A 24,038-nucleotide genomic window follows, 5' to 3' on the forward strand; every position below is an offset into this window, starting at 1 on the left:
GTCTGCTTCCTGCTGTTATCTGTGGAGATGTTCCGCAGTATGGTATTAAATGTTTATGTCTGCCATTTAGTGAGTGTTTTAGTTTTTATTGCTAAAATAGTTCAAAAACATGTATTCTTACTGTGAGTGAACTCGCCTCTCCACAGATCTGACCTGTAACTCAGCCTGATGGTGTTATCTGTTCAATTCATGGAAGCACTTTCTCTCGTAAAATATCCACGAAGACAAGCAAGTGACCCACCACCAGCAAAGTTACATAGTGCACCTTTAACATGTTGAATTAAAGTTGCTGTATCTGATTTTTCATGTCACAAAAACATGAAACACAGAATTAGTTAATTTTAAATGGTTTGCAGTGGTCCAAAGTTAACCCTCAGAGACTAGACCGGAGTTTTGCCGTCAATGTAAAGCAACAATAACTAGCATGCTAACTCACACTTCCTGGTTGTCGACAATAAAATGCTTGGTAGTACTTTAAAATAGGGTCCAGGACTTACTAGGTATTTACAGTGGTACTTAGTAGATACTTCACTGGTATTTACGGTGGTAGTTACAGTGGTAGTTACTGTGGTACTTGCGGTGGTACTTTGGCTGGTAATTATACAGATACTTTCCAGTACTTCATATGTCTAATGATAGCATATTCTTTAGTATTGTGTATTTAATATTTTTTTCTAAATAACACTATAATTAATCATTCGCTGAATACGACATAGTACTGTAAGAACCAGTACTAGTACTAATAACTATTAGTCTAAGCACCACTTCTTGTACCACTATAAGTACCGCTTTAAGTACCACAAAGTACCACTATTAGCTTTGCTGTATAAGTCCCAGCCAATGTACCGGTAAGTATCAGTATCATTGCCAGAAAAAGTACTACCACAAGTGCCACAGAAACTACCACAATAACTACCACTGTAACTACCACCGTAATTACCAGTCAAGTATCTGCTATCTGTAGTAGTACTAAGTAAGTCCCAGACCCTAGTGCTACCAAACGCTATAATTAGATGCAGACGGTACACAGTGGACTTATTTTGACCTCAGAGCTGTTTATATAATCTATGTGTACTGGGGCAGGGCACATTTAAATCACATATTTTGTTGTGCCTTGTCTGATCAGCTGATTACGTTGCATTATGTTGCCTCAGTTTTCCTCCTTTGTTAAAGACAGTTTTAAGATAATTTGAGTTTAGATTTCTGACTTGTTTTGAATAATTACATCCATCAGTAAACTAGATCTGTTCTCCCTGTGCGTCTCCAGAACCAGTCTTGTCTAAAAGTGTTATATTTGACACCATCTCTGCCGCTGCCTCTGCTCGTCTGACTGATCCAAACTTGTGAAGCCGATCAAGGGCGCTTTTATCTCTGGAAGTGGACACACACACTTTTATTTATTTTTTTTACATTTGATTTCATCTGCTTATGACACATTAACATCCAGCTTTCATTCACGGATCAAAGGCCAAAACGAATGACTTCTTTTTGTTTTTACGGCTCTAATTTAGCACCCTGACAATATGTTATCACAGCTTCCCTTCAAAGATATACTGTGGAATGTTCCTGGTGGGCCTGTGTCCTTGGTGATGTTTTTGCCCGTAATGTTCCACAGTATGGCATTAAAGATGCTGCACCTGATTTTTTTTTCCATGTATTTGAGCAAAATGTGTCTCTCCCCAGTACAGATGTGTATTGTATTAACAGCTTTGAGGTAAAAATAAGTCCACTGTGTACTGTCTGCATCTAATTATAAAGCGTTTGATTTCCAATAAGCAGGAAGTTCACTGTTAGCATGCTAGTTATACAAATTTGGGTGCTCTGAATGCATAAGGTAAGTGAGGGATAACTTTGGACCACTGCAAGCTGTTTAAAATGAACTAGTTACTTAACATCAGATACAGCGCCTTTTGTCAAGTGGCAACACCAGGTCAAGTTGTAAGTCAGATCTGTGGAAAGGCGAGCTCACTCACAGTAAGATGCATATTCTGAAGGTGTTTCATAAATTGAAATGCAGTTGTTTGTCACATTGGTCTTGTCCCCAGGTTTGACCTCAGAGCTGTGAGCCCATGTGATAATACTCCATAGTTACAGCTGCCATATGCTTTTATACTGGTCCAGACCCCATCCCTTACGGACCATAAAACACCCGATAAACCCCGACCTTTGTCTTTGTCCTCTGCATCAAACCATCACAGCTCACTTATGGGAGGGGGGAGAGGAGAGGAGAGGAGAGAGGGAAAGAGAGGAAGAGAGTGGAGAGAAGAGAGTGGAGAGAAGAGAGGGGAGGGGAGAGGAGAGGGAAGAGGAGAGGGAAGAGGAGATGTCAGCACAATTTTAAGGTTTGCTTGCATTGTCTCTATAGGGTAAATTCTCCTCTACATTTGACCCATCCTTCACTGCTTCTGGGTTAAATCTTTTTAGATCTTGAGCTAGTCTTAGCTGGAGGGTTTTACTTACAGGGTGTGTTCATGTGACATCATCACACTGTAGAATCTCTGGAGTTTAACCTGACACAGGTGAGAGTCCTCAGGTGGAGTTCTCTGTGTCAGATACAGATGTGTGGACCTGGTTTATGGTTCATGTCTCTGTAATGACTGGGTCTATCCACATGAAACTAAAACTGACACAATGTTCAACGTCTTCTCTGTCTGTGACAATAAACAAAAGTCAGATGTTTTGTTTTTGTTTTTTTTCCCCACAACAGCCTCAGAAAATGGAGCCATTATCAACCCCAAAGACGTGGTTGTTGTGATTGTAAACTATTAAGAACTGAATGATTATGCTAAGTATGTCTCAGGCACAGTGCACACTTAGTGTAGCTCAATAGATCTAGCCTACAAACAGAAACTGTAAACAAGAGGAGAGTCAGTGTAGTTAGCTCCTCCATTCAGACAGATATAAGGTAGTGCCCAGCAGTAATCTGACCAGAACTGAAGAAGCGGCTTGGATGAGTCGACAAACGTCTTCACTCCTACAATGATTTGTCCAGTTGACAGATTTTACTTTTGGCTTTTACTATTGTAAACCATGAGATTAATATCGCTGGATTGCAGACCTATTGTACATGTTTTGTGTTGATGGGGTGAAACTGGAGAGGGAGAACTCCACACAGACACACGGAGAACATGCAAACTCCACACAGAAAGACCTGGGAGTCAAACCTGGAACCTTTTTGCTGTGAGGCATAAGCCCCTTTGCGAAAAATACTGAATACCTGAATTGTAATGTATTCTGTTCAATGGGCCAAACAGATTAGTGTATTCTGAACACTTGAAATACTTTTCCATCAAGTTACATTATATTTTAGTAAAAACATACATACTTCTTTATTTCTGTTGCCCTGTTTGTCATGCATTAAATTATGTCTAGTAAAAACTGCACACACATCCTCACTAATCTCATTAATCTCATTAAGAACTCACAGTACAAAGCCTATATTACACCAGAAAGTATCACCATGTATTCTTTCTAATTTAGCAACTAACTGTATTCTGAATAACACAAAATGAGAAAGTAACTGTAGTAGGATACAGACACTCAAATGGAGTATTCTGATGACACATTTTTTGGTTCATGTATTCAGTTACTTCCCAGCACCGGACATAAGTGCTAGCCACGCCTGTTATTTGTACACAATAATGTTACCTGTGGTGTTTCCAACAGCCCTGCTTCAGCAGATGTACACCTGACAAACATTTCCTTGTGCATTTTAGTGCTATAAATGTAAATGTAAATGTCATTGTTGTTTGCTCTTTGTGAATGATGTAACTGACAGTGTGACAAAAAGCAGGTACACAAGGCTCCAAGAGATTTGTGTGAAAACCTTTTTTTATTAAACAACATACAAAGAAAATGTGTTTTTAAAATTGTGAAATAACAGGCTTAAAATTGTGCATTCATTTTCAATTAACCATTCGTGACATGTTTTTGTAGCAGGACAAAAAGCCCAATTATCAAACCTATTTTCCTGAACAAACTGTAGGCGCTAATGATGACACAACACTGTTAGCATGCATTTATCCACTTCTGAAAGCCTGCTTAATTGGTAGCTTTTAAGAGAACCGTGTGTTTAATCCATTTGTGAATATCTAAGAGTATAAGAGAGTTTTTTTTAATGTTTGTTTTATTTTTGTGTTGCAGAGGTCACAATCAGAGGATGGAGTTTCTGGGGGATTCGATCATGCAGCTCGTGGCCACTGAGTATCTGTTTATCCACTTCCCCGATCACCACGAGGGACATTTAACTGTAAGTTCCTGTTTTGAACGTGGTGGCTAGCAAGTTAGCTTTGTACATTTATATATGCAGTCTGTGGTTTAAAGGCACTGTACCTGATTTTTCCCCATGTATTTGAGTAAAGCATGTCTTGCTCCAGAACAGATATATTGTATAAGGTCAGCATAAGTACGGTCTGTTGTCCCATGATCAGGAAGTGCACTGTTAGCATACTAGTTGTTGGCATTACAGTGACAGCAAAACTCTGCTTGGATCTCTGAAAGTTGTGGAAAGCTCTTCTGAACTCACTGGTGAATAATTAGGATCCTCAGAATGAAGGTCAGTGTGAGAGAGTGAGAGTGTCAGAATGAGGTCAGTGAGGATTAATATTTTTTCAGTGTGTGAATGTACATTGTGTTCTGCATCCTGATCCTGACGTTAATGCCTGTCTGAGAAAAGTGTATAAAGTGTGTGGTGAGGGGTTTTACAGCCTTAAAACATATATAATGATTAGCTATTTTGTGGATTTTGCTTACGGGTTATTTTTAGAACGTAACTCCCAAGATAAATGAGGGACCACTGTAATTCTGTTTTTCGTGTTTTTAAGACAGTAAAAAGCAGATACTAGTATTAATAATGATTGATAAATGTAATTTTGCTTTCATTTCTTCCCATTCCTCTACCCCTTTTAACCCTGGCATGCATTCAGCCTCCAGATTGTATTATATTTTGCTTATTGTAACATAAATAAGTATAAAACGTGTCGCCCTCCCCTCTCTGTCCCTGTTTACTGCTCCCTGTGAGGCCTTATGTCACAAGACCACCATTGCTCTGTGCTTTTTAATCCCATTTCTGTTGTTCATTTTACCCTTTCTCTTTCACTGAGAATAAAGACACTGTAAGGAGGCAATGGACTGTTTTGAATGGTACTTTTCCTCTCATCCATAAAAGCCAATACATCAGATTAACTTTGTGTTTTATTCTAGAGATCAGCACTTCTGCAGCACTACCGCAGGCTAATGCTTTGGGCCCAACTCAAATCACCATAGAATAAACGCACTGCTGCTTTTTGTAGTTCTTTTAAATACTTTGGTAGAAGGAAATGTACTTAATCTGCAGCTATTCCCAGATATCTGAGTTTCAAATGTTCTGTTAATAGTCATATTTCAGTCATTTAATGCCCATATAAGCCATAGTGTTTTTAAAGATGTGCTTTCCTTGTGCAGGGTACTTCTCTAGCTTGTCTTCATCTCATTGCTTTATCTAGAATGTCCCAGAGTATGGCTTTAAAATCTCATTGGAGACAAGTATGTGTTATATGTCTTGCAATAAAACTATATGCAAGATGGTTTAAGTTGAAGTTATATAGAGAACCTGTAACAAAGTCTTGAAATCTTGGGACCTGGGTTAGTCTTCTTCTAGTCCTGGTTTTGTCCTGGTTTAGACTTTATTCAGACCTAGTTTAGATCTGGTTTAAACCCAGTTTAGACCTGGTTCAGACCTTTTTCAAACCTGATTTAGATCTGGATCAGTCCCAATTCAGATCTGGTTTAGACCTGGTTTGGACTTGGTTTAGACTTGATTTAGACCTGGTTCACACCTGGTTCACACCTGGTTCAGTCCTGGTTCAGTCCTGTTTCAGACCTGGTTTAGACCTGGTTTAGACCTATTTCAAACCTGATTTAGACCTGCTTCAGTCCTTTTTCAGATCTGGTTTAGACCTGGTTTAGACCTATTTCAAACCTGATTTAGACCTGCTTCAGTCCTTTTTCAGATCTGGCTCAGACCTGGTTCAGACCTGGTTTAGACCTGGTTCAGTCCAGGTTCAGACCTGATTTAGACCTGGTTTAGTCCTTGTTTAAACCTGGTTTAGACCTGGTTTAGACCTGGTTTACACTTGGTTTACACTTGGTTTACACTTGGTTTAGACTTGGTTTAGACCCGGTTTAGACCCGGTTTAGACCCGGTTTAGATTTGGTTTAGACCTCGTTTAGACCTCGTTTAGATCCGGTTTAGACTTGGTTTAGTCCCGGTTTAGACCCGGTTTAGACCCGGTTTAGACTTGGTTTATGTAATTTGACCAGAGCTCAAACTTGTGAACTCCTCAATGACGTCTCTCCATTAGTTTTTCTATAGCCTCACAAATACACTTCTATGAGTCCCCAGCCTTTTACACTCAACAAACTGCTCCATCAAATGCTTTTCCAAATGTATTTTTATTTTCCATGTGATTCCGAGGAGGACACATCTCAGCATGACAAATCTCCTCATATTTTATTCCATTTGCTCCTTTCCGTGTTTCCGAGCTAAATTTAACCAGTTTTCTTGTTTTTCTGGCCTGTGTAAATGCTCCAAACATGTTCACCTCCTCCTCCTCTGCGCTTTGTAAAATTTATCAATCTCCACCAAACATCTCGGACCGTGTTTCTGTTTCTGTATCTGATGAATTATTCCTTCTGCCATTTCTGTGTTTCCATGTTGTTATTTATTCAGTTCCTATAAATGTCCTAAACAAATACAGTGTATACATGTGTTGTTGTTGTTTTTTGTATCTGTGCAACATTGGCAGCTCCATCCATCTATACATTTTCTTCCGCTTATCTGGGGCCAGCTGGCAAGAGCAGTAATCTATCAGGGACTCCCAGACTTCTCTCACCCCAGACACTTCCTCCAGCTCCTCCAGAGAGACGATGTGTCTTTCCCATGGCCCCCTCCCAGTGCGACAAGAGCACTTCTCCAGGGAGGCGTCCTGGAGGCATCTTTAACAGATGTCCGAGCCACCTCATCTGCTCCTCTCAATGTGGAGGAGCAGCATCTCTACTCTGAGCTCCTTCTGTGTGACCAAGCTCCTCACCCTATCTCTAAGCGAGCGCTCCGCCACCCTATGGATAAAGCCCATTCGACTATGACATAGTCGAATGGGCTTTATCCACGTAGTCACTACGTCTTTCCACAATCTCGTTCTTTCAGTCATTACCCAAAGCTCATAACCATAGGTGAGGGTAGGAATGTAGATTGACTGGTAAATCAAGAGCTTTGCCTTTCAGCTAAGGCCCTTCTCCTTCACAGCAGTTCGATACAGTGACCGTATCACTGTAGACACTGCACCATCACCAGCCTGCCTGTCAATCTCACACTCCATCCTTCCCTCACTCCTCCACTTGAGGCAGGGACTCTTCACCCACCTTTAGAGAGCCCCACCTTTTTTCCGTTGAGAACCATGGCCTCAGATATGGAGGAGCTGATTTTCACCCCAGCCACCTCACACTCTGCTTCGATGGAGCCAAACAGCAGAGATGAGATCCTGTGGTCCCTAAATTGGACCCTCTTCAGCTTTAACAGCGCCTAGAAATTCTGTCCATAAAACCATAGAGTCCCCAGTCTTGGTTTCCTCCTTGGAAGACGTGACAGTTGGATTGAGGAGATCCTCTAAGTATTCTTTCCACCGTACAACAACATTCATAGTCAAGGTCATCGGCTCTCCACCCGCACTGTAGAGTTTACACTGTGCAGTTCACAATGTCAAGTTTACACTGTAAAGTTCACACTGTACAGTTTACATTGTAAAGTTAACATTGTAGAGTTTACACAGTAAAGTTTACACTGTAATGTTAAGATTGTACAGTTAACTCTGTAAAGTTTACACTATACAGTTCACATTGTACAGTTTACACTGTTTACATTTCCTCCTCCTGAGGTGTCGGACCATATGTCAGAATGCTTTTGAGGCCTCCTCAAACTCCTCCCAGCCTTGGGTTTTTCCCTTTTCAACCACTCGAGCTGCAGCACGATTGACCCACCAGTACCTGTCAACAGCCTCAGGAGTCCCACAAGCCAACAAGTCTCCAGAGGACTCCTCCTTCAGCCTGAGAGTCCAACCTCGTTTAAGGATTACAGAGCCCAAAATGTCCATGAGCCCGACTGCACTTGAAACCAGAAGTTTACATACACTATATAAAAAGACAAAAAAAAAAAAAAAAAAAACACATTTTTTTTCTCACTGTCTGACATGAAATCAGACTAAACCTTTCTTGTTTTAGGTCATTTAGGATTAACACAATTATTTGTATTTGCTAAATGCTAGAGTAAAGAGAGGATTTTTTTTAGACAATTTTCTTCAAAGTCAGGAGGTTACATACAGTAAGATTACTAGATTACTATGACTTCACACAATTTGGAAAAAATCCAGATGATGTCATGTCTTTGGAAGCTTCTGATTGGTTTATTGACAACATTTGAGTTAATTAGAGACACATCTGTGGATGTATTTGAAGCACACCTGAAACACACTGCTTCTTTGTGTAATATCATGGGAAAGTCAAAAGAAATCAGCCAAGATATCAGAAAGAGAACTGTGGACTTGCACAAGTCTGATTCATCCTCGGGTGCAATTTCCAGATGCCTGAAGTTGCTACATTCATCTGTTCAAACAATTATGCACAAGTACAAACACCCTGGGAATGTCCAGCTATCACATGGGGAGATGGGTTCTGCGCCCCAGAGATGAACCTGCTTTGGTCTGAAATGTGGATATCAACCCAAGAACAAAAGCAAAAGACCTTGTGAAGATGTTGCTGAAGCTGGTAAGAGTGTGTCATTATCCACAGTGAAACGAGGACTGTACCAACTTGGACTGAAAGGCCACTCTGCAGGTAGAAGCTCAATCCTTTTCACAATGGATGAACAGACCTGAAAAGGCCTGTGTGAGCAAGGCAGTCTACAAACTTGGCTCAGTTACACCAGTTCTGTCTGGAGTAATGGGCAAAAATTCCTGCCAACTATTGTGAGAAGCTTGTAGAAAGAAAATCCAAAACATCTGGCCCAAGTCACACAGTTTAAAGGCAATGGTACCAAATACTAATGAAAAGTATGTAAACTTCAGACTTTGAAGAAAGTAATGAAAAATTGCCTCATTATTCTGACATTTAGCAAATAGAAATCATTTATTTAATTGTAATTGATCTAAAACAGAATAAGTTTTGTCTAATTTCATGTCAGACAGTGAGAAAAAAAAGTATGTGTCTTTATATAATGTATGTAAATATCTTGTTTTAGCTGTATATCACACTCAACCTCCAGCAACCAGGTAACTCTTGAGGTCAAAATAAGGAAGTGTGTGGTTAGCATGCTAGTTGTTGGTAGCATTAGTGTGGCTGCAGAAGTCCACTGTAGTCTCTGAAAGTTGTGAAAAGTGCTAATGAACACATTGCTGTAAATAATTAGGATGCTCAGAATGCATAAGGAATAACTTTGAACCATTGCAAACATGAAATGAACCACTTCTGTTTTCCATGTTTTCAGACAGTAAAAATATATGTAGATCATGATTTTACATTTTGTTTTGTAATTCACAGTATTTAATTAAACCGTGTGTTTTGATTCTTGAAAAGTGTCAGGACATGTTTGAATCTGACAGGTTTTGAATAGTAAGTAGTAAGTTCAGGGGGGTGGGGATAGGCAAGAGGTGAAAACCTCTTATTGACCTTCAGCAACATTTTCAGGTTTCATAAATAATTCAAAGGACTTAATCAAAATTTCTTTGTGCAATTAAGAACTAAATATCACAAGAATTTTAATCAAATTAAAATTCTTGTAATATTGTATAAACTTTGCCTTTTAAACTCTGCAGCAGATACAATAATAAAACAGAATTATGATGATAACCTCAGAGACTGCCTCTGTCCCTGTGAGCCAACATGTTTTTACCCTCACTCTCCACTTTTCTTTCTCTTCCCACATCTTGTATCTGTCTTTCTCCCTCCTCTCTCTCTCCCAGTCTGTCTGTGTTTTTTGCATATGTTTGAGTGAAACATAATAAATGTAATGTTCAAAAAAGTCCTCTCCTCTCTTTCTTCTTTCCTGTCTCTCTCCCTGTGTCTCTCTTTCTCGCTCTCTGTCCCCTGTCTATCCTTCTCCTCTCCTCTCTCTTGCTCTCTCTTTCTCTCCCCTCTCTCTTTCTCTCACTCTCTTTCTCTCTCTATCTCTCCCCCTCTCCTCCCTCCTTCTCTCTCTCTTGTCCTTCAGTGTCTCCGTGTAAACTTGTACCTGTTGTTTCTGACAGTGGACACTGGACCCTGACATGTGACATGCTCTGTTTGTTTGTCTGTCCACAGCCTTGTCCTCTCTTCCTTTCTGCCCTCCTCCCTTCTGTCTCTCTCCTCTCTCCTGGTTTATTTTCCTTTCTCCCTTTCTGTTTGGGTCAGTTTTGATTGTTTTTTTTGTTTGTTTTTTTAGCGTTGTTGGTGTTATTGCATTTATATAGTTAAAATATATACAATATGATTATAAATGTATGAATTATTGATGTTTACAGCGGCGGCAGCACCATCACTAAAATTTTCTAACACGGAAGTCAGCAGACTCCTTTCTTTTATTAAATGGTTTTAGGTGAATATTATGATTTTAAATGTGCAAATCATAACATGATGATTCACGAGTGTCAGAGATTATAACTATAGAGAGACACAAGCACAATAAGGCTGGTTTAAACATTTTCTTGACCATATTTGTTTCTTGCTTTTCTTGTAGCTCCTGCGCAGTTCGCTGGTGAATAATCGCACTCAGGCCAAAGTCGCGGAGGAGCTCGGGATGCAGGACTTCGCCATCACCAATGACAAAACCAAACGGCCTGTGGCTCTAAGGACCAAGACCCTCGCCGATCTGCTCGAGTGTATGTACAGCATATATGTTAAAGCAGGGGCTCTCAGACATTTTGAGCCCAGGGACCGCTGATCTGTATGAAAATATCCCAAGTACCCCTTCATAATATCACCACAATGAAATTCAGAAGAAGGGTTCAAATCATGTTTAATAATAATAATAGTAATAACATAGTTTTGAGCTGTGTTTATTGTGTCTGAGTCCCTGATGTGGAGGGGAGAGTTCCATAGGGTAGGGGCAGCGATGGCAAAGGTTTATAACCGAATTTGGCCGAAAGATCCATTTGTCGTAGTCGTAATTTGTAACAGTATGTTTGCGATTGTATATCATAAGAAACTATAGTAAGTCATCATCAGGAGAAGAGGAGGATCTGATGTAGCAGAGGAGAGAAGGAAGGGCAGAGGGTCAGATGGTGCAGAGGATTTAGAGGAGGGTTAGATGGAGCAAAGGGTGGAGAGGAGAGAGTCAGATGGAGCAGAGGAGAGGGGCAGAGGATGTGAATAAACATAATGTTGTCTCAGGCAGGGTTTTTAGCATCTCTTTTATATTGCATAGTTATCTCAGTTTCTGGGGACCCCTGACACATGCCAAATTCACCCCCATCAGGACCCCACTTTGAGAAGCACTGTGATAAAGGATAATATATGAGACACAATTTTCCTCCACCTGAAAAATTACATAGTGTGTCCTTAAAAACGAGATTGTAGGTCAAATTTTCCCATTTCGTTTTGCATAAATTTCAAGTATTTTTTTTTTCTGATTCCTTAGAAAACTGTGTGTTAGTCTTTAATACTGTGTCTAACTGTGTGTACCGTGCTGATCTCCAGAAAGCAGATGTAAACCTGTCAGTCTGGAGTCCCATTGATCCTGAGCTCTTTGTGTTCATGTCTCTGTCACTGGAGATGTGTTTATGATGGTTTAGTCCATCTTTCTTTCAAAACCTGCACCACTTAATCCTCTGCTCTCTGCACAAACAGCCCTCTTTGTCCTGCTGCTCCTGACTTTAATGAGAGCTGACAGAGATTACAGCGATTGACTCAAAGTATGCTCTGAAGAATGACAAATAAATGGTTAGAGGCAGCATTTAAAACACACTGTGTAGATTAGTGGGGGGTTTCTGTGTGGAGTTTGCCCTTGTGTCTGGGTGGGTATATATGTGGAGTTTGCATGTTCTTCCTTGTATCTGGGTGGGTATATATCAAGGTACTCTGATTTCCAACTTAAAACATGCACAATGGTTTAATGCTTCAGCTAGGTACTCGTGACCGGGATCCTGGCTCACATCTGGTCCACTGCTTCTGACAGGTTTAACCCAGAGACACTGAAGGATGGGTCAAATGCAGGTTTAACCCAGAGATACTGAAGTGTGTCAGAGGGCAGAATTTCAATATAAGCTATTTAATATTATTGAATATTATTGAAAATATATTTAAATGACATTTATTATTATTATTATTATTATTATTATTATTATTAAAACAACAAAAATGACATCCTTTATTTACTCAAATATAATCTAATGTATGAAATCATAATGATAAAAATGTAACTTTTAAAGGTGTACCATGTAACTTTTTCTTGGAGGGTCTGCCACCTGCTTGCCTCCATGGAGATATTGTGCAACATTCCAGGCAAAGCACTAACACTAATTGGTGACAAGTAGGTGGCAGACCCCCTACCTGAAATGTTACATAGTGCACCTTTAATAGATTACCAAGCTTGTGCTATATTTACTGTCACGTTCTTGCCATGGACAGGAACCCTTGAATGCATTATTTTGAGCATACGATTTCAATTTTAAAATAGTAATGATTTTTTTTTTACAATATATATAAATATTTTTGTTGAGTTAGTGATATATAAAAACTCTACGTATGAGTGGACCTTTTTATCATTTTCATATATGCAGCACATGGCTTAGATTTTGTCCAATAACCCAGATATTAAACTAATGCTGATCCCTGTTAATGTAGTGGAAAATTATGCCCAAAACACGCTGCAACTGATGAATATTTAGATTCAAATTTCCTGAAAATGAGAAAACCAATTCTGACCTGTTTTTATATTAAATTGTCCATTCCTAATGCATGAGCCACATTCGCAAACACACAGCACAGGGTTCATCTCATTTGCCTTTTAAATTCAACGCAACAGAGGAGCAAAGAGGAGCTGACAGGAGCAGGCAGGAGCAGGCAGGAGCAGGCAGGAGCAGGCAGGAGCAGAGAGGAGCAGATAGGAGCAAACAGGAGCAGAGGGCAGAGAGGAGCAGACAGAAGCAGAGAGGAGCAGAGAAGCAGACAGGTGCAGGGTTGACGATACCAGGGTCACTTCTCAAAATGAGGCCATATAAACGTTTTCCGTGCCCCGCGGCGATATCTGAGGAAATATTACCCCATTATTCCAGTGTCTGTTTGTGCTCGGAGCTAATGCAGGTCAGAAACACAATATGAAGATGACAGCTTATACGTTTCATTGGTTTTCATTGTAAAGAGGCCCACACAATCAGAAAGCATTTGCCTCATAACTGTGACCTCTAAGAGACCTTGGGCTCACCAGTATTCTACACAGTGCTTATGTTTACATGCACACCGAAATTCTATCATGATCCGATTTCTGGAGTTATCTGATTATTAAGATGTTAAACAGTCACATCTCAACCTAATTGTACAGTGTGTTTTTATGTGAGGGTTTTTGTCACTTTCTCGTGCATAAAGTTACATTTGATAGAGCTGCTCACATACCACACAAATGCTGATCTGAATGAAAGATCTGACTGCTGTTCGTGGCGTCAGTAGTCGTGAATAATCATACATTTGTGATATTTCTTCACTTAAATGTCAACATTCCTCATTCCCTGCCACTGCGTTTAGTAGCACTCCCCAACAAGAACCAAACACCTTTAGTAAACAGAGTAGAGACAGATGTGCAGGTTGTATTTTGAGTAACCCAGTGCTTGTGTTCTTTCTGCAGCCTTCATCGCGGCTCTGTACATCGACAAGGACCTGGAGTTTGTGCACACTTTTATGAACGTCTGCTTCTTCCCACGACTCAAGGTAAAACTCAAGTATTTTATTTATTCATTTTTTTATATATTAATTTATTGTTTAACTAAGCCAACATTTTAAATAAGGTAGGTTAAATAAGGTAAAATATAATTTAAAAAAAGCTTGTTTTTATATAGAGGAAACGTTAGCAGTATAGTCCATATTAGGGCTCTAGTCGTTTAGTCGTTTTAACTTTGCAAAGTGACTGAGCTAAAGATTTGTTGGGTTTTTTTACATTTATGTGCAAAAAGATTAATCTCATGATTCACAAATTGAATCTGTCTTTATATAAATACATTGTTTCGTAGTACTTTTTCTGTATAAATAGTTGGGTCAGATACATAGAGATACATAATAGTTTTGAGAGCTTTTGCCACTCCCCTTTTTAGTCGACCAGTTGATCAGTAGGACATGTCTATAGTCAACCAAGAATTAGTGTAGTGGGCCACGGCCTTCACCAACAGTCGCTTGACGTTTTGAGCTTGTACATGTCACATATTAAACACTTCTTCCTGTTATTTTAATGTGCTTCTTATATTCAGTGGTTTCTCTTCCCACTTGTGCAGGTTTGCCCTCATCAATAGCCTTTGCCTCTCTTTCTCTCAGTCAATAAAATCGCCCCTAAATGCAGCTAGCTTCCCCTGATAGCGGTCGCTAATGGTCGTGCTATAATGGTGCTAGCATTGACAGAAACCTGAATGTTAGCCAAATTGATGCTATTTTAGTCACCGTGAATGGGAATCACAGGCATGTCGACATTATTGGCCAGCTAATCTCGCTTTGGTGTTTTTTTCCATTGATCCGTGAAGTATTTTCTGCCATGATAGCGTCGCTGCCCCTCGGTAACGTATCGAGCCCACTGCTGCGATTGGCCAGATGTTGGTGGAGATAGTTGGTGGTGTTTTGAGAGCATTTTGTGCTTCCTTTTTTACGGTAAATACGAGTTTGAGGAGCACTTTCGGATAATCTGAGGCCGATTAGACGCGTCACGCTTTAGTCTGGTCACTGCGCTGTGAAAGGCATCGGCTCCATCGGAAAGGTCAAGACTGCAGGCAGACGACACAAGCAGGGCGCAGACTCTAAGACTAAAATATCAACGGCCCAACTAGTAATATATACCAATAAGACGGTACATGTGTGACAATAGTTGAATGTGAGACATAATTAAATGTGCATTATATGACTGCTACCGGCTTGGCTCCATGGAAATGTTTGTGCCTAATCTGGAATATTCCACAGTATGGCATTAAATTGATCACCAACTCACAGTTAGAATGCATGTTTTTTAAGGTATATTTTTCATATTTTGTAATTGAATAAATGAAAAATGTCATACTGTGGAACATTCCAAACAAAGCATTAACATAACCATGGAAACAAGCAAATGACCTCCGCAAGTAAAGTAGGATAGTGGACTATCGGACTGGCCAATATGACAAAAAGATCTGTCAGTTTTCCCTCAAATTGATTGAGCTCCATAAAAAAATAAAAAAAAACATCTAAATGGCTTTAAATATTATGTCATTCACAGTATAGACTTAAAAACACACAGGCTGATCACTGGCCATTAGACAGGTCTAATCTCTATATTCAAATTTGATTCACTGCACCATCTCGTTCATCTTTTTGATTAGTTCAAATTATATAAATTCCAAATCTCAACCTAGATATTTCTGCATCTTCCCCTCCTCCATGTCTTCCTTCTAACCAACCCAAATTTCAGACATTCAGACCAAGAGCAGTGGACCCCCAGAGATTTCAAAGTGGAAAAGAGCAAAACGCACTTGTAAACGAATGGTGCAGATGGATATTAGAAAGCCTGGACCACCACAGGACCATAAAGTACTCTTCTGCTCTGATGAAATGAATCTGAGCCGACACACTTTTACCACTGTACCGTTAATGGAAGGGCTTTCTATAGTCCCCATTGGGTTAGGGAGATGTGCGGAGACTACACCGGGGACTAGAACCAGCGACCAGTTTTGTCTTAAGTACAGCTTGATTTGTTACTAAAAGAGGAGGAAAGATGGGAGGAATACAGAGAAGTGAAAAAGGGTTAGAGGAGAAATGAAATAAAAGCAAAGCCAATTTTAAGGTTCACTGTCACTGGGAGGTAAAATGGTGGAACATCAAGGAATGCTGCATACAAACCCTGAATATTAGCATTTTAGGGCGTATTAGCATGTGCTTGTTTTTTAACAGCAGAATGTAACTTTATTTGCAGAAGGAAACATTTGCATTTGTTACTGAATCCAAATGCATTGTTCTATTAATCATAATCATAGGCTGTTGTTTCTTCATGGTTCTCATCCAAGTCTCTCAGATTGTATAAAATTGTCAGTCCCTGCTGTTTCCTTATGATTCTCACCGGACAAAATGCCTTTTAAAATGTACAGGCAACATCATTCACGGTCCCTTTTTCAGTAATGGCTGCTTTTATACTGTATGGAATGTTCCCCAGTGTGGCATTAAACTTATTTATCTTGCTGTTATTGAATTACACGTATCTTATTGCTCAAATGTGCCATGAGAGTGGGCACGCTCCTCCACAGACCTGACCTGTAACTTGCCCTGGAAGCTTCATCTTCTTGTCACATTCACATTCTGGACAAACCAATTGCATCTCTATTCTCCAACAGAAAAGTTGCATGTTGTAGCTTTAATGGTGTTAAGTGACTTATACTCCATAAATTGTACTGGGAAACACTGGTCCTGTAGAGACTGTGTTATTTCTGAGAAGTTCTTGAGGTTAAGTTGTGAGTACATTTTGAGTTATTTTTCCCTGACTCTTGCCTTCTCCTGATGTGTCTGTGGCAGGAGTTCATTTTAAACCAGGACTGGAACGACCCCAAGTCTCAGCTGCAGCAGTGCTGTCTGACCCTGAGGACGGAGGGCAAAGAGCCGGATATACCTCTGTACAAGTGAGTCCAGCACCGCTCTGTCTCATACAGCCTGTACGAGTGAATGGTGCACATCAGTCTGAGTTTAAGGAGTGATTTTAGGTCATTTCGATTCATTTATACACTTGTCCCTCGTTTATTGTGGGGGTCACGTTGTAAAAATAACCAGCAATAGTCGAAATCTGTAGTAGTAGTAGTAGTAGTAGTAGTAGCTTCATTTTTTTACAATTATTCTAAATGTTTTTTGCTGTAAAACCCCTCACCACACACTTCATACACTTTTCTCACACAGGCATTAACATTTTCTCACATTTCTCTCTTGTTTAAACACTCTCAAAGTTCAAACCTCCTTATATTATATCCCTCTTCCTCAATGATCACTTTAAATGTGTTGTTCACGTGTCTCCGCTCCAGTGGTATCTGCAGAGGTGCCTCTGTGCAGAGAAACACTTAAGTCCAAACTGTTTCTGAAATTTGTTTCATCGACATTGTGGGTTTTGTCAGGGATAAAACTTGCAAACATACAGCACTTCAGAGTCACTCTGCAATCCAACATTTATGTGAATTTGGCTGAACACATTCTGTACTGTACAGGAGACATGGCACGGAGGAGACTGACAATGGTCTACAGTCCCTTAACCAATCAGGATGCAGAACACAATGCACGTTCATACACTGTAAAACGCATGTAAAATTGCACACACAAAAATCTGCGAAACAACGAGACCGCAAAAGGTGAACTGCCATATTGCGGGGGACCACTGCAATACAAAGTCAACTGACACGGATGGTACATTTTATAGGTTTTTGTGACAGTGGCTCAGTTGGTAGGGCATTTGGCCACTGATCCAAAATTTGGAAGTTTGAATCCCACTCTCGACATAAACATCATTAGTTGAGCGATCTGATCCACTGACCCACAGGTTGGCGATGTAATTCAAGCTCCCACAGATGAATACTGTCGTCGTGTCCTTGGGCAAGACACTTAACCCACCTCTCCCCCAGTGTCTGTGTACACCAGTGTGTGAGTGTGTGTGTGAATGGGTGAGTGCTTTGAGTGACTTGAAGGTGGAAAAGCGTTGTATAATATGACCCTTTACCGTTAATGTGACATAATGGCTCAGATTTCATAAAAAATCAAAGTACTGAAGTTGGTATAGTCCGCAGATTAATCACCAACTCTTTGAAACAAGGAAGTGAAATAAAAACAAAATGGTGAAGTTTAAAATTCACAATGGCTAATGAACTTCATGATCTCAATATAATCTCCTGAGGGTCACAAAATGATTTCATGGAGAAAATTTGAGAATGTATTCAGTAGTCTTAAACACGGCTTAAAGTGCCAATGACAGGTTAACGACTCATTTGACTCACAGTTAAGATCATTACAATAAAGATTTGACCAAAAACGTAACATTTTTTTGTCCTAGTTTGGCCATTTTTAAGGTTTAAAATTTAATTCCCTGGTTGGAAAACAGTACATTACCCGAGGGAAGTCCGTAACTGTTACCTAGCAACCATGTAGTGGGCCAAAATTCCTCAAATTTACACAGAAATGATTCTTTAACAAATAAACATATACAAACATCTTTATTTTGTTGAAAACATGTCACGTGCCAATGATTGTTATTATGGGGTTGCAACAGAATAAGGTTGAGAACCACTGATCTAAGGGTTAAAGGGCCTGTATCACACTATTTTCTGATTTATGTTCTAATGTTGTTCCTCATCACAAACAGACCTTGTGATGTCATGTGGTAAAACAGGAAGTGCTCCACTGTGTTTTTAAACTCCATACACTACTAGAATTTGGATAATTTCAGCCATGGAATTGCCAATCTCTACTGAACTAAAGGTAAAAGTAGCTGTTAACTTGAAAGCTACCACTTCATGACATCACAAGGTGGAACAGAACATTTTAAGCTTTGGAGATGTAGACAGAGTAATAATAAAGTGTTACTCAAAGATGTGTGAATGAAGCAAAACACAACTCCAGGTCTGATTTTGAGGAGGTAACAGTATTAAAGCTCACAAGAGTTAATTTTGGTTAATATAGAACCTTTAACATTAAAATAAGGAACTCTAATGATTTCACAGCAAAACCCTCAGTTCTAAAATGCATCTGCCTTTACGTTATATATGTTATATCTTTAGGTGGTAATCATCACAATAATACCAGATACAGCGACGTACAGCCGAGGTACCTGTTCTTTTACGGCGTGAAAGTGCTATTTAAATCTCTCTAACGTTTTCCTATCTCTCACAAACCCTTTGGTACATCTCTAAGTATTCACATGCATGAGTTTTCAGAAACGTGCACAGCTTTTCCAGATTGGGCCACCATCACAGCTAGTCAGCTCTCAGCACGAAACATAGCACAGGGACTTATCAGGCTGTTATTCCAGGTTTGCGATCAATCAAATGTTTTGCAGTTAGTCACAGAAAGCTCCTTAATAAATGTTGTACGTGAAAACTCCACGGTTGTGTCAGTGAGCCTGAACTCTGTCCTCAGTGACCCCAAAGCTGTCTACAGACGAATGTCAACGCCCCATCAAATATTAAAGTGAACAGTATGAATTATGCATTTGAGAGGCATTTTACAGCATTTATACAACCAAGGATATTTATTTATTTATTATTTCTTTTATATGTTTTGTGGAAGTTTTTACATCCAAAAGTAAGTCATTCAAAATGTTTATAATTGTTTTTGAAAGAAATCTCCAAACATCTGATCCACAAATGTTGAACCTGATAATCATGTGTTTGGTATCAGCTCCACAAACTCACTGAAAGTGCTTTTTAAAACATGAGAAACTGAACTAGTTAATTTTAAACAGTTTGCAGTGGTCCAAAGTTATTCCTCACTTACCTTATGCATTCATCCTAATTATTCACCATGATGAGTTTATAAGTGCCTTTCACAACTTTCAGAAAATAGACCGGAGATTTGGCATGGAGGTAAAGCTAACAGTACACTTCATGATCCTCTTCAATTACAATTAAACGTTGTATATTTAGATGTAGACAGTACACAGTAGACTCATTTTGACAAGAGCTGCTTATATAAAATATCTGTACTGGGGAATTACACATTGTGCTCAAACATGGGGAAACATCAGCTACAAGGATTTTTATTGACTTAAGGGTTGAATATTGGCACCACTTTCTGAAGCTTTCTGAACAAATACTTCACAATCACTTTGAAAATGTAATTATAATCTAGCATATTTTCCGGTCTATAAACTGCACTTTTTTCCATTGTTTGGCTGGGGTGTGACTTATACTCCGGTGCAACTTATACTCCGGAAAACACAGTATGTATTTTTGCATCTTGTCCCTTTTGCACCCCTCCAAACATTTTGTAACGTTCATGTTTTGATAAATAAACTTGCACATTGCCACCCCACTTGTGAAGACAGGTCAAAGGTCTAGTGTGCTCCGATTAAACACCTTGAGGCCTGCCATAAAACGGCGTGTGCGTTGCCATGGAAACTGACAATCGAAGGGAAAACATTAATAAATAATACAAGAAAATTCAAGGTCGTGGCTAAAACGGAGCAACAAAACAGAGAAGGTCATGTGCAGTTTAGAGAGGGGTTTAGAAAGGACGTGTTTGAATTTGATTAAGGCCTTGTCACTGTTTTGTGTCTTTAGACCTTATATTATTATTTATATATTTATGAACATGGCCTGACCTCACTGTGTAACTGTCAGCTGCAAAACAAGACAAGAAACAAATGGACATTAGAACTGACGTGAATATGTATCAGACTCTGTTCACTAAGATCAAAGATTTAGAATAGACTAAAACAGAAATAAAATAGAATAAAACTAATATGTTAAATAAAAACTACTATGGGCTGACTGAGTCCACTCACTATTTATATTTATTTCTAAAACTAGATACTCATTTTTCGCCGGTGTTGATACTAAAATAGTCCCATTCACAGGACAGAAATGAACCTTTCCTGAATATGTTTATAATGATGTCTCTCTGTATGTTTCACAAGTTTAAGACACATAGAATAGTACACACACATGGACCACTATGAACCTACTGCACCCTGAGGGATTACACACATATAACACACATGAGAATAGAAAACAAAGTACCAACATTTAATGTGAAAAATCACATTCTTTTGTCTAAATCAGGGATGCCCAAAGTGGGGCCCGTGGGCAAAAGTTTTCCCTTCAGGGGGTCTGATCTAATCTATTTTGATTCTATTTTGCACTGAAAATACTGTCAGGAGATAAAAGGGAGCCCGTAGTCTATCGCCATAAAAGGCAAAATAATTGAATACACTTCAGGCATAAATTATTTTTACAACAAAATGAGCAGGTTTAGCCCTGGGCGCGTGTTTTGGTTCTGTTCTGTTTTTTTTTGTTTGTTTGTTTTTTTTATTTGTGCTGTTTTTATTGTTGTGCTTTATTATATGTTTGTGTTTTTCAGGACTCTGCAGACGGTGGGTCCATCTCATGCTCGGACCTACACTGTGGCCGTGTATTTTAAAGGAGAGAGGATCGGCTGTGGAAAAGGACCAAGGTCAGTCTCACAGCAGCAAAAATCTACTAAATGTTTTATACAATTATATAAAATGAAGACATGGAAATAAAAAAAATTATCTTTAGAGAGGCGAGAGGCCAGATGGAACATTTTAGTAATACAAACACATAGAATTTATGAAATGTAAGTTAGATAAGTGCAATGCCATATTGTGGACCATTTCAGGCAAAGCAGTAACATTTCCATAGAGACAAACGGGTCTGTCTCTTTCTCTCTCTCTCCCTGTTATTCTCTGTGTTGCTCTCTCTCCCTCTCTCTCCTCCTCCTCTTCTCTGTCTTGTCCATTCTATCTCCTTCCCCCTCTTTTTGACCATTCTTCCCTCACTTCCTCTGCCCCTTCCCTCTCCACCACCCATCTCTCTCTTCTATTTCTTTCTCTCTCATCCCCTTTCCTTCCTCTATATTTTTCTCCTCATTTTCTCTCTCTCATCCCCTTTCCCTGAAATTCCTCCTTTCTCCTCCGCTTCAGAGCAAACTGTGTGAGTTTAAGCTTACCCTCCCCCCCCCGCCTTTCTCTCTCTCCTCTGTCCCTCCGTATCACTTTCAGTGGGCGATCCCTCTCTCTCTTCTCTCTCTCCTCTCCCTCTCTTCTCTCTCTCCTCTGTTCCCTTTCCCTCCGTATCACTCTCTCTTCTCTCTCTCCTCTCTTTCTCTTCTCTCTCCTCTCTCTTCTCCCTATCTTCTCCTTCTCTTCTGCCTCTCCTCTCTCTCACTTCTCCCTCTCTTCTCTCTTGCTCTTTTCCCTCTCTTCTCTCTCTCTCCTCTTGTTCTCTTCTTTCTCTCCTCTCTCTTTTATCTAACTTCTCCCTCTCTTCTGCCTCTCTTCTCTCTCTCCTCTCCTCTCTTTCTCTTCTCTCTTCTCTCTCTCCTCTCTCTCTTCTCTCTCTTCTCCCTCTCTTCTCTCTCTCCCTCTTCTCTCTCTTTTCTCCATCTCTTCTCTCTCTCTCCTCGCTTTCTCTTCTTTCTTCTCTCTCCTCTCTCTGTCTTCTCCCTCTCTTCTGCCTCTCTTTTCTCTTTCTTCTCCCTCTCTTCTCTCTCGCTCTCTTCTCTCTCTCTCCTCTCTTTCTCTTCTCTCTCCTCTCTCTTCTATCTATCTTCTCCCTCTCTTCTGCGTCTCTTCTCTCTCTTTTCTCTCTCTCTCTCTTCTCTCTCTTCTCCCTCTCTTCTCTCTCCTCTCTTTCTCTTCTCTCTTCTGTCTCTTCTCTCTTCTATCTAACTTCTCCCTCTCTTCTCCCTCCCTCCCTTCTCTCTCTCCTCTCTTTCTCTTCTCTCTTCTCTCGCTCCTCTCTCTTCTCTCTCTTCTCATATCTTTGTGTATTTACACTCCTTAAGCCCCTCTGCTGTCACTCCTCAGGTATTATCACATTATTCAAGCGTTCATCTCAAACTGTTTTTTTTTTTCAGATGGGACTCACCTCTTAAGCCTTTTCAAAACAAACAAACAATGCACTTTGGATAATCCTCTCAACACTTTTTTGACATTACAAAAAAAAAAAAACAGCGACATGGCTAAGATTTCAAATGACTTGAATTCAGAATGTTAATCCTGTTTTGATTCTCCGCTGGGTGACATACAGTACAAGACAATAACACAGTCCTTTGTCTATTATAAAACAGCTGCACAAAAGATGTAAAAATTAAAGAAATGTGTCATCTTTAAAGACCAACTCAACTCTAAATCCCCTTTTTCACTAAACTGTGTGTATGTGCAAACCAGGTACATTTACACTATAATAAATAATAGAATGCAACACGTTTTCATTTTTGATCTAATGAATGAGTCAGAAGCTGCTCAGATCTTATCACAGAAAAATATCGATAGTACAAAAAAGTACCACCATAATAAATATGAACCCTCAAAAGGCTTACTCTTCCAGTTATGAATTATTGAACGAGAAGTTGATGTACAGTCAAAACTGCTCATTGGACCTAAATTTTGTGTTGATTTTGAATTGGTTCTAACCCTCTCCTTTGGTCTGTGTATTTCCTGTAGTATCCAGCAGGCAGAGATGGGAGCTGCGATGGACGCTCTGGACAAATGTGAGTGCACCATGTTCACACTAAACTAAAGATGTCCTGTTATGATACTGGTATTGGTATCAAACGCTATGTCAGGGGGTTTTACAGTATCGACTTTAGTGGGTTTAGAATAGATCAGGCCGACACCCTGCAGACACACCCAGAGGAGCAGCTCAGGTGAGGAACTAGTGCACCTGTCAACACGACACACTCTGATGTGCCATCTGTCGATGAAGAAAATTCTAGACAATTAATGATAATATTGAAACTAATTTATGCCATTGACACAAAAACCCTGAAGCAGCATTTCCCCCAAAAAAACATTCTAAATCTTCAATACTGTAAAAGAAAATGAGCTGCAATAAATAAACAGCAAAATGAAACACATTAGTGCTTAGTTTATATTTGTAACTCAACCTTTTAAAGCTTAAATCACCAAAAAAAATACCAAAAACATCCCAGTAGTGCAAAGAAAATGTAACACGATAAATGTTGACTCCAAAAATCTTGTTTGTACTTTCATAAACTGAACGAGACGTCGATACAGCTATAATGGCACTGGTTTAAATGAGCTGAAGTCAGACGACCTTCTTTTGAGAGAGTTCATAAAATGATCAGGGATGAAATGTTCT

The 24,038-nt window shown here is 39.6% G+C and overlaps 1 protein-coding gene across 1 annotated transcript in view; it reads left to right on the plus strand.

The window, feature by feature from the left end:
• drosha (drosha ribonuclease III) overlaps positions 1-24,038 on the plus strand; it is a 196,410-nt gene that overhangs the window by 158,878 nt on the left and 13,494 nt on the right. The window contains exons 26-31 of the mRNA XM_033985642.2: positions 4,144-4,249; positions 10,745-10,886; positions 13,847-13,929; positions 16,738-16,841; positions 21,274-21,366; positions 23,381-23,427. Of these exons, the coding sequence (XP_033841533.1) occupies positions 4,144-4,249; positions 10,745-10,886; positions 13,847-13,929; positions 16,738-16,841; positions 21,274-21,366; positions 23,381-23,427 (575 nt within the window). The remainder of the gene's footprint in view (positions 1-4,143; positions 4,250-10,744; positions 10,887-13,846; positions 13,930-16,737; positions 16,842-21,273; positions 21,367-23,380; positions 23,428-24,038) is intronic.

This window comes from Periophthalmus magnuspinnatus, chromosome 20 (assembly GCF_009829125.3).
Source record: "Periophthalmus magnuspinnatus isolate fPerMag1 chromosome 20, fPerMag1.2.pri, whole genome shotgun sequence".
Classification (NCBI taxonomy): Eukaryota; Metazoa; Chordata; class Actinopteri; order Gobiiformes; family Gobiidae; genus Periophthalmus; species Periophthalmus magnuspinnatus.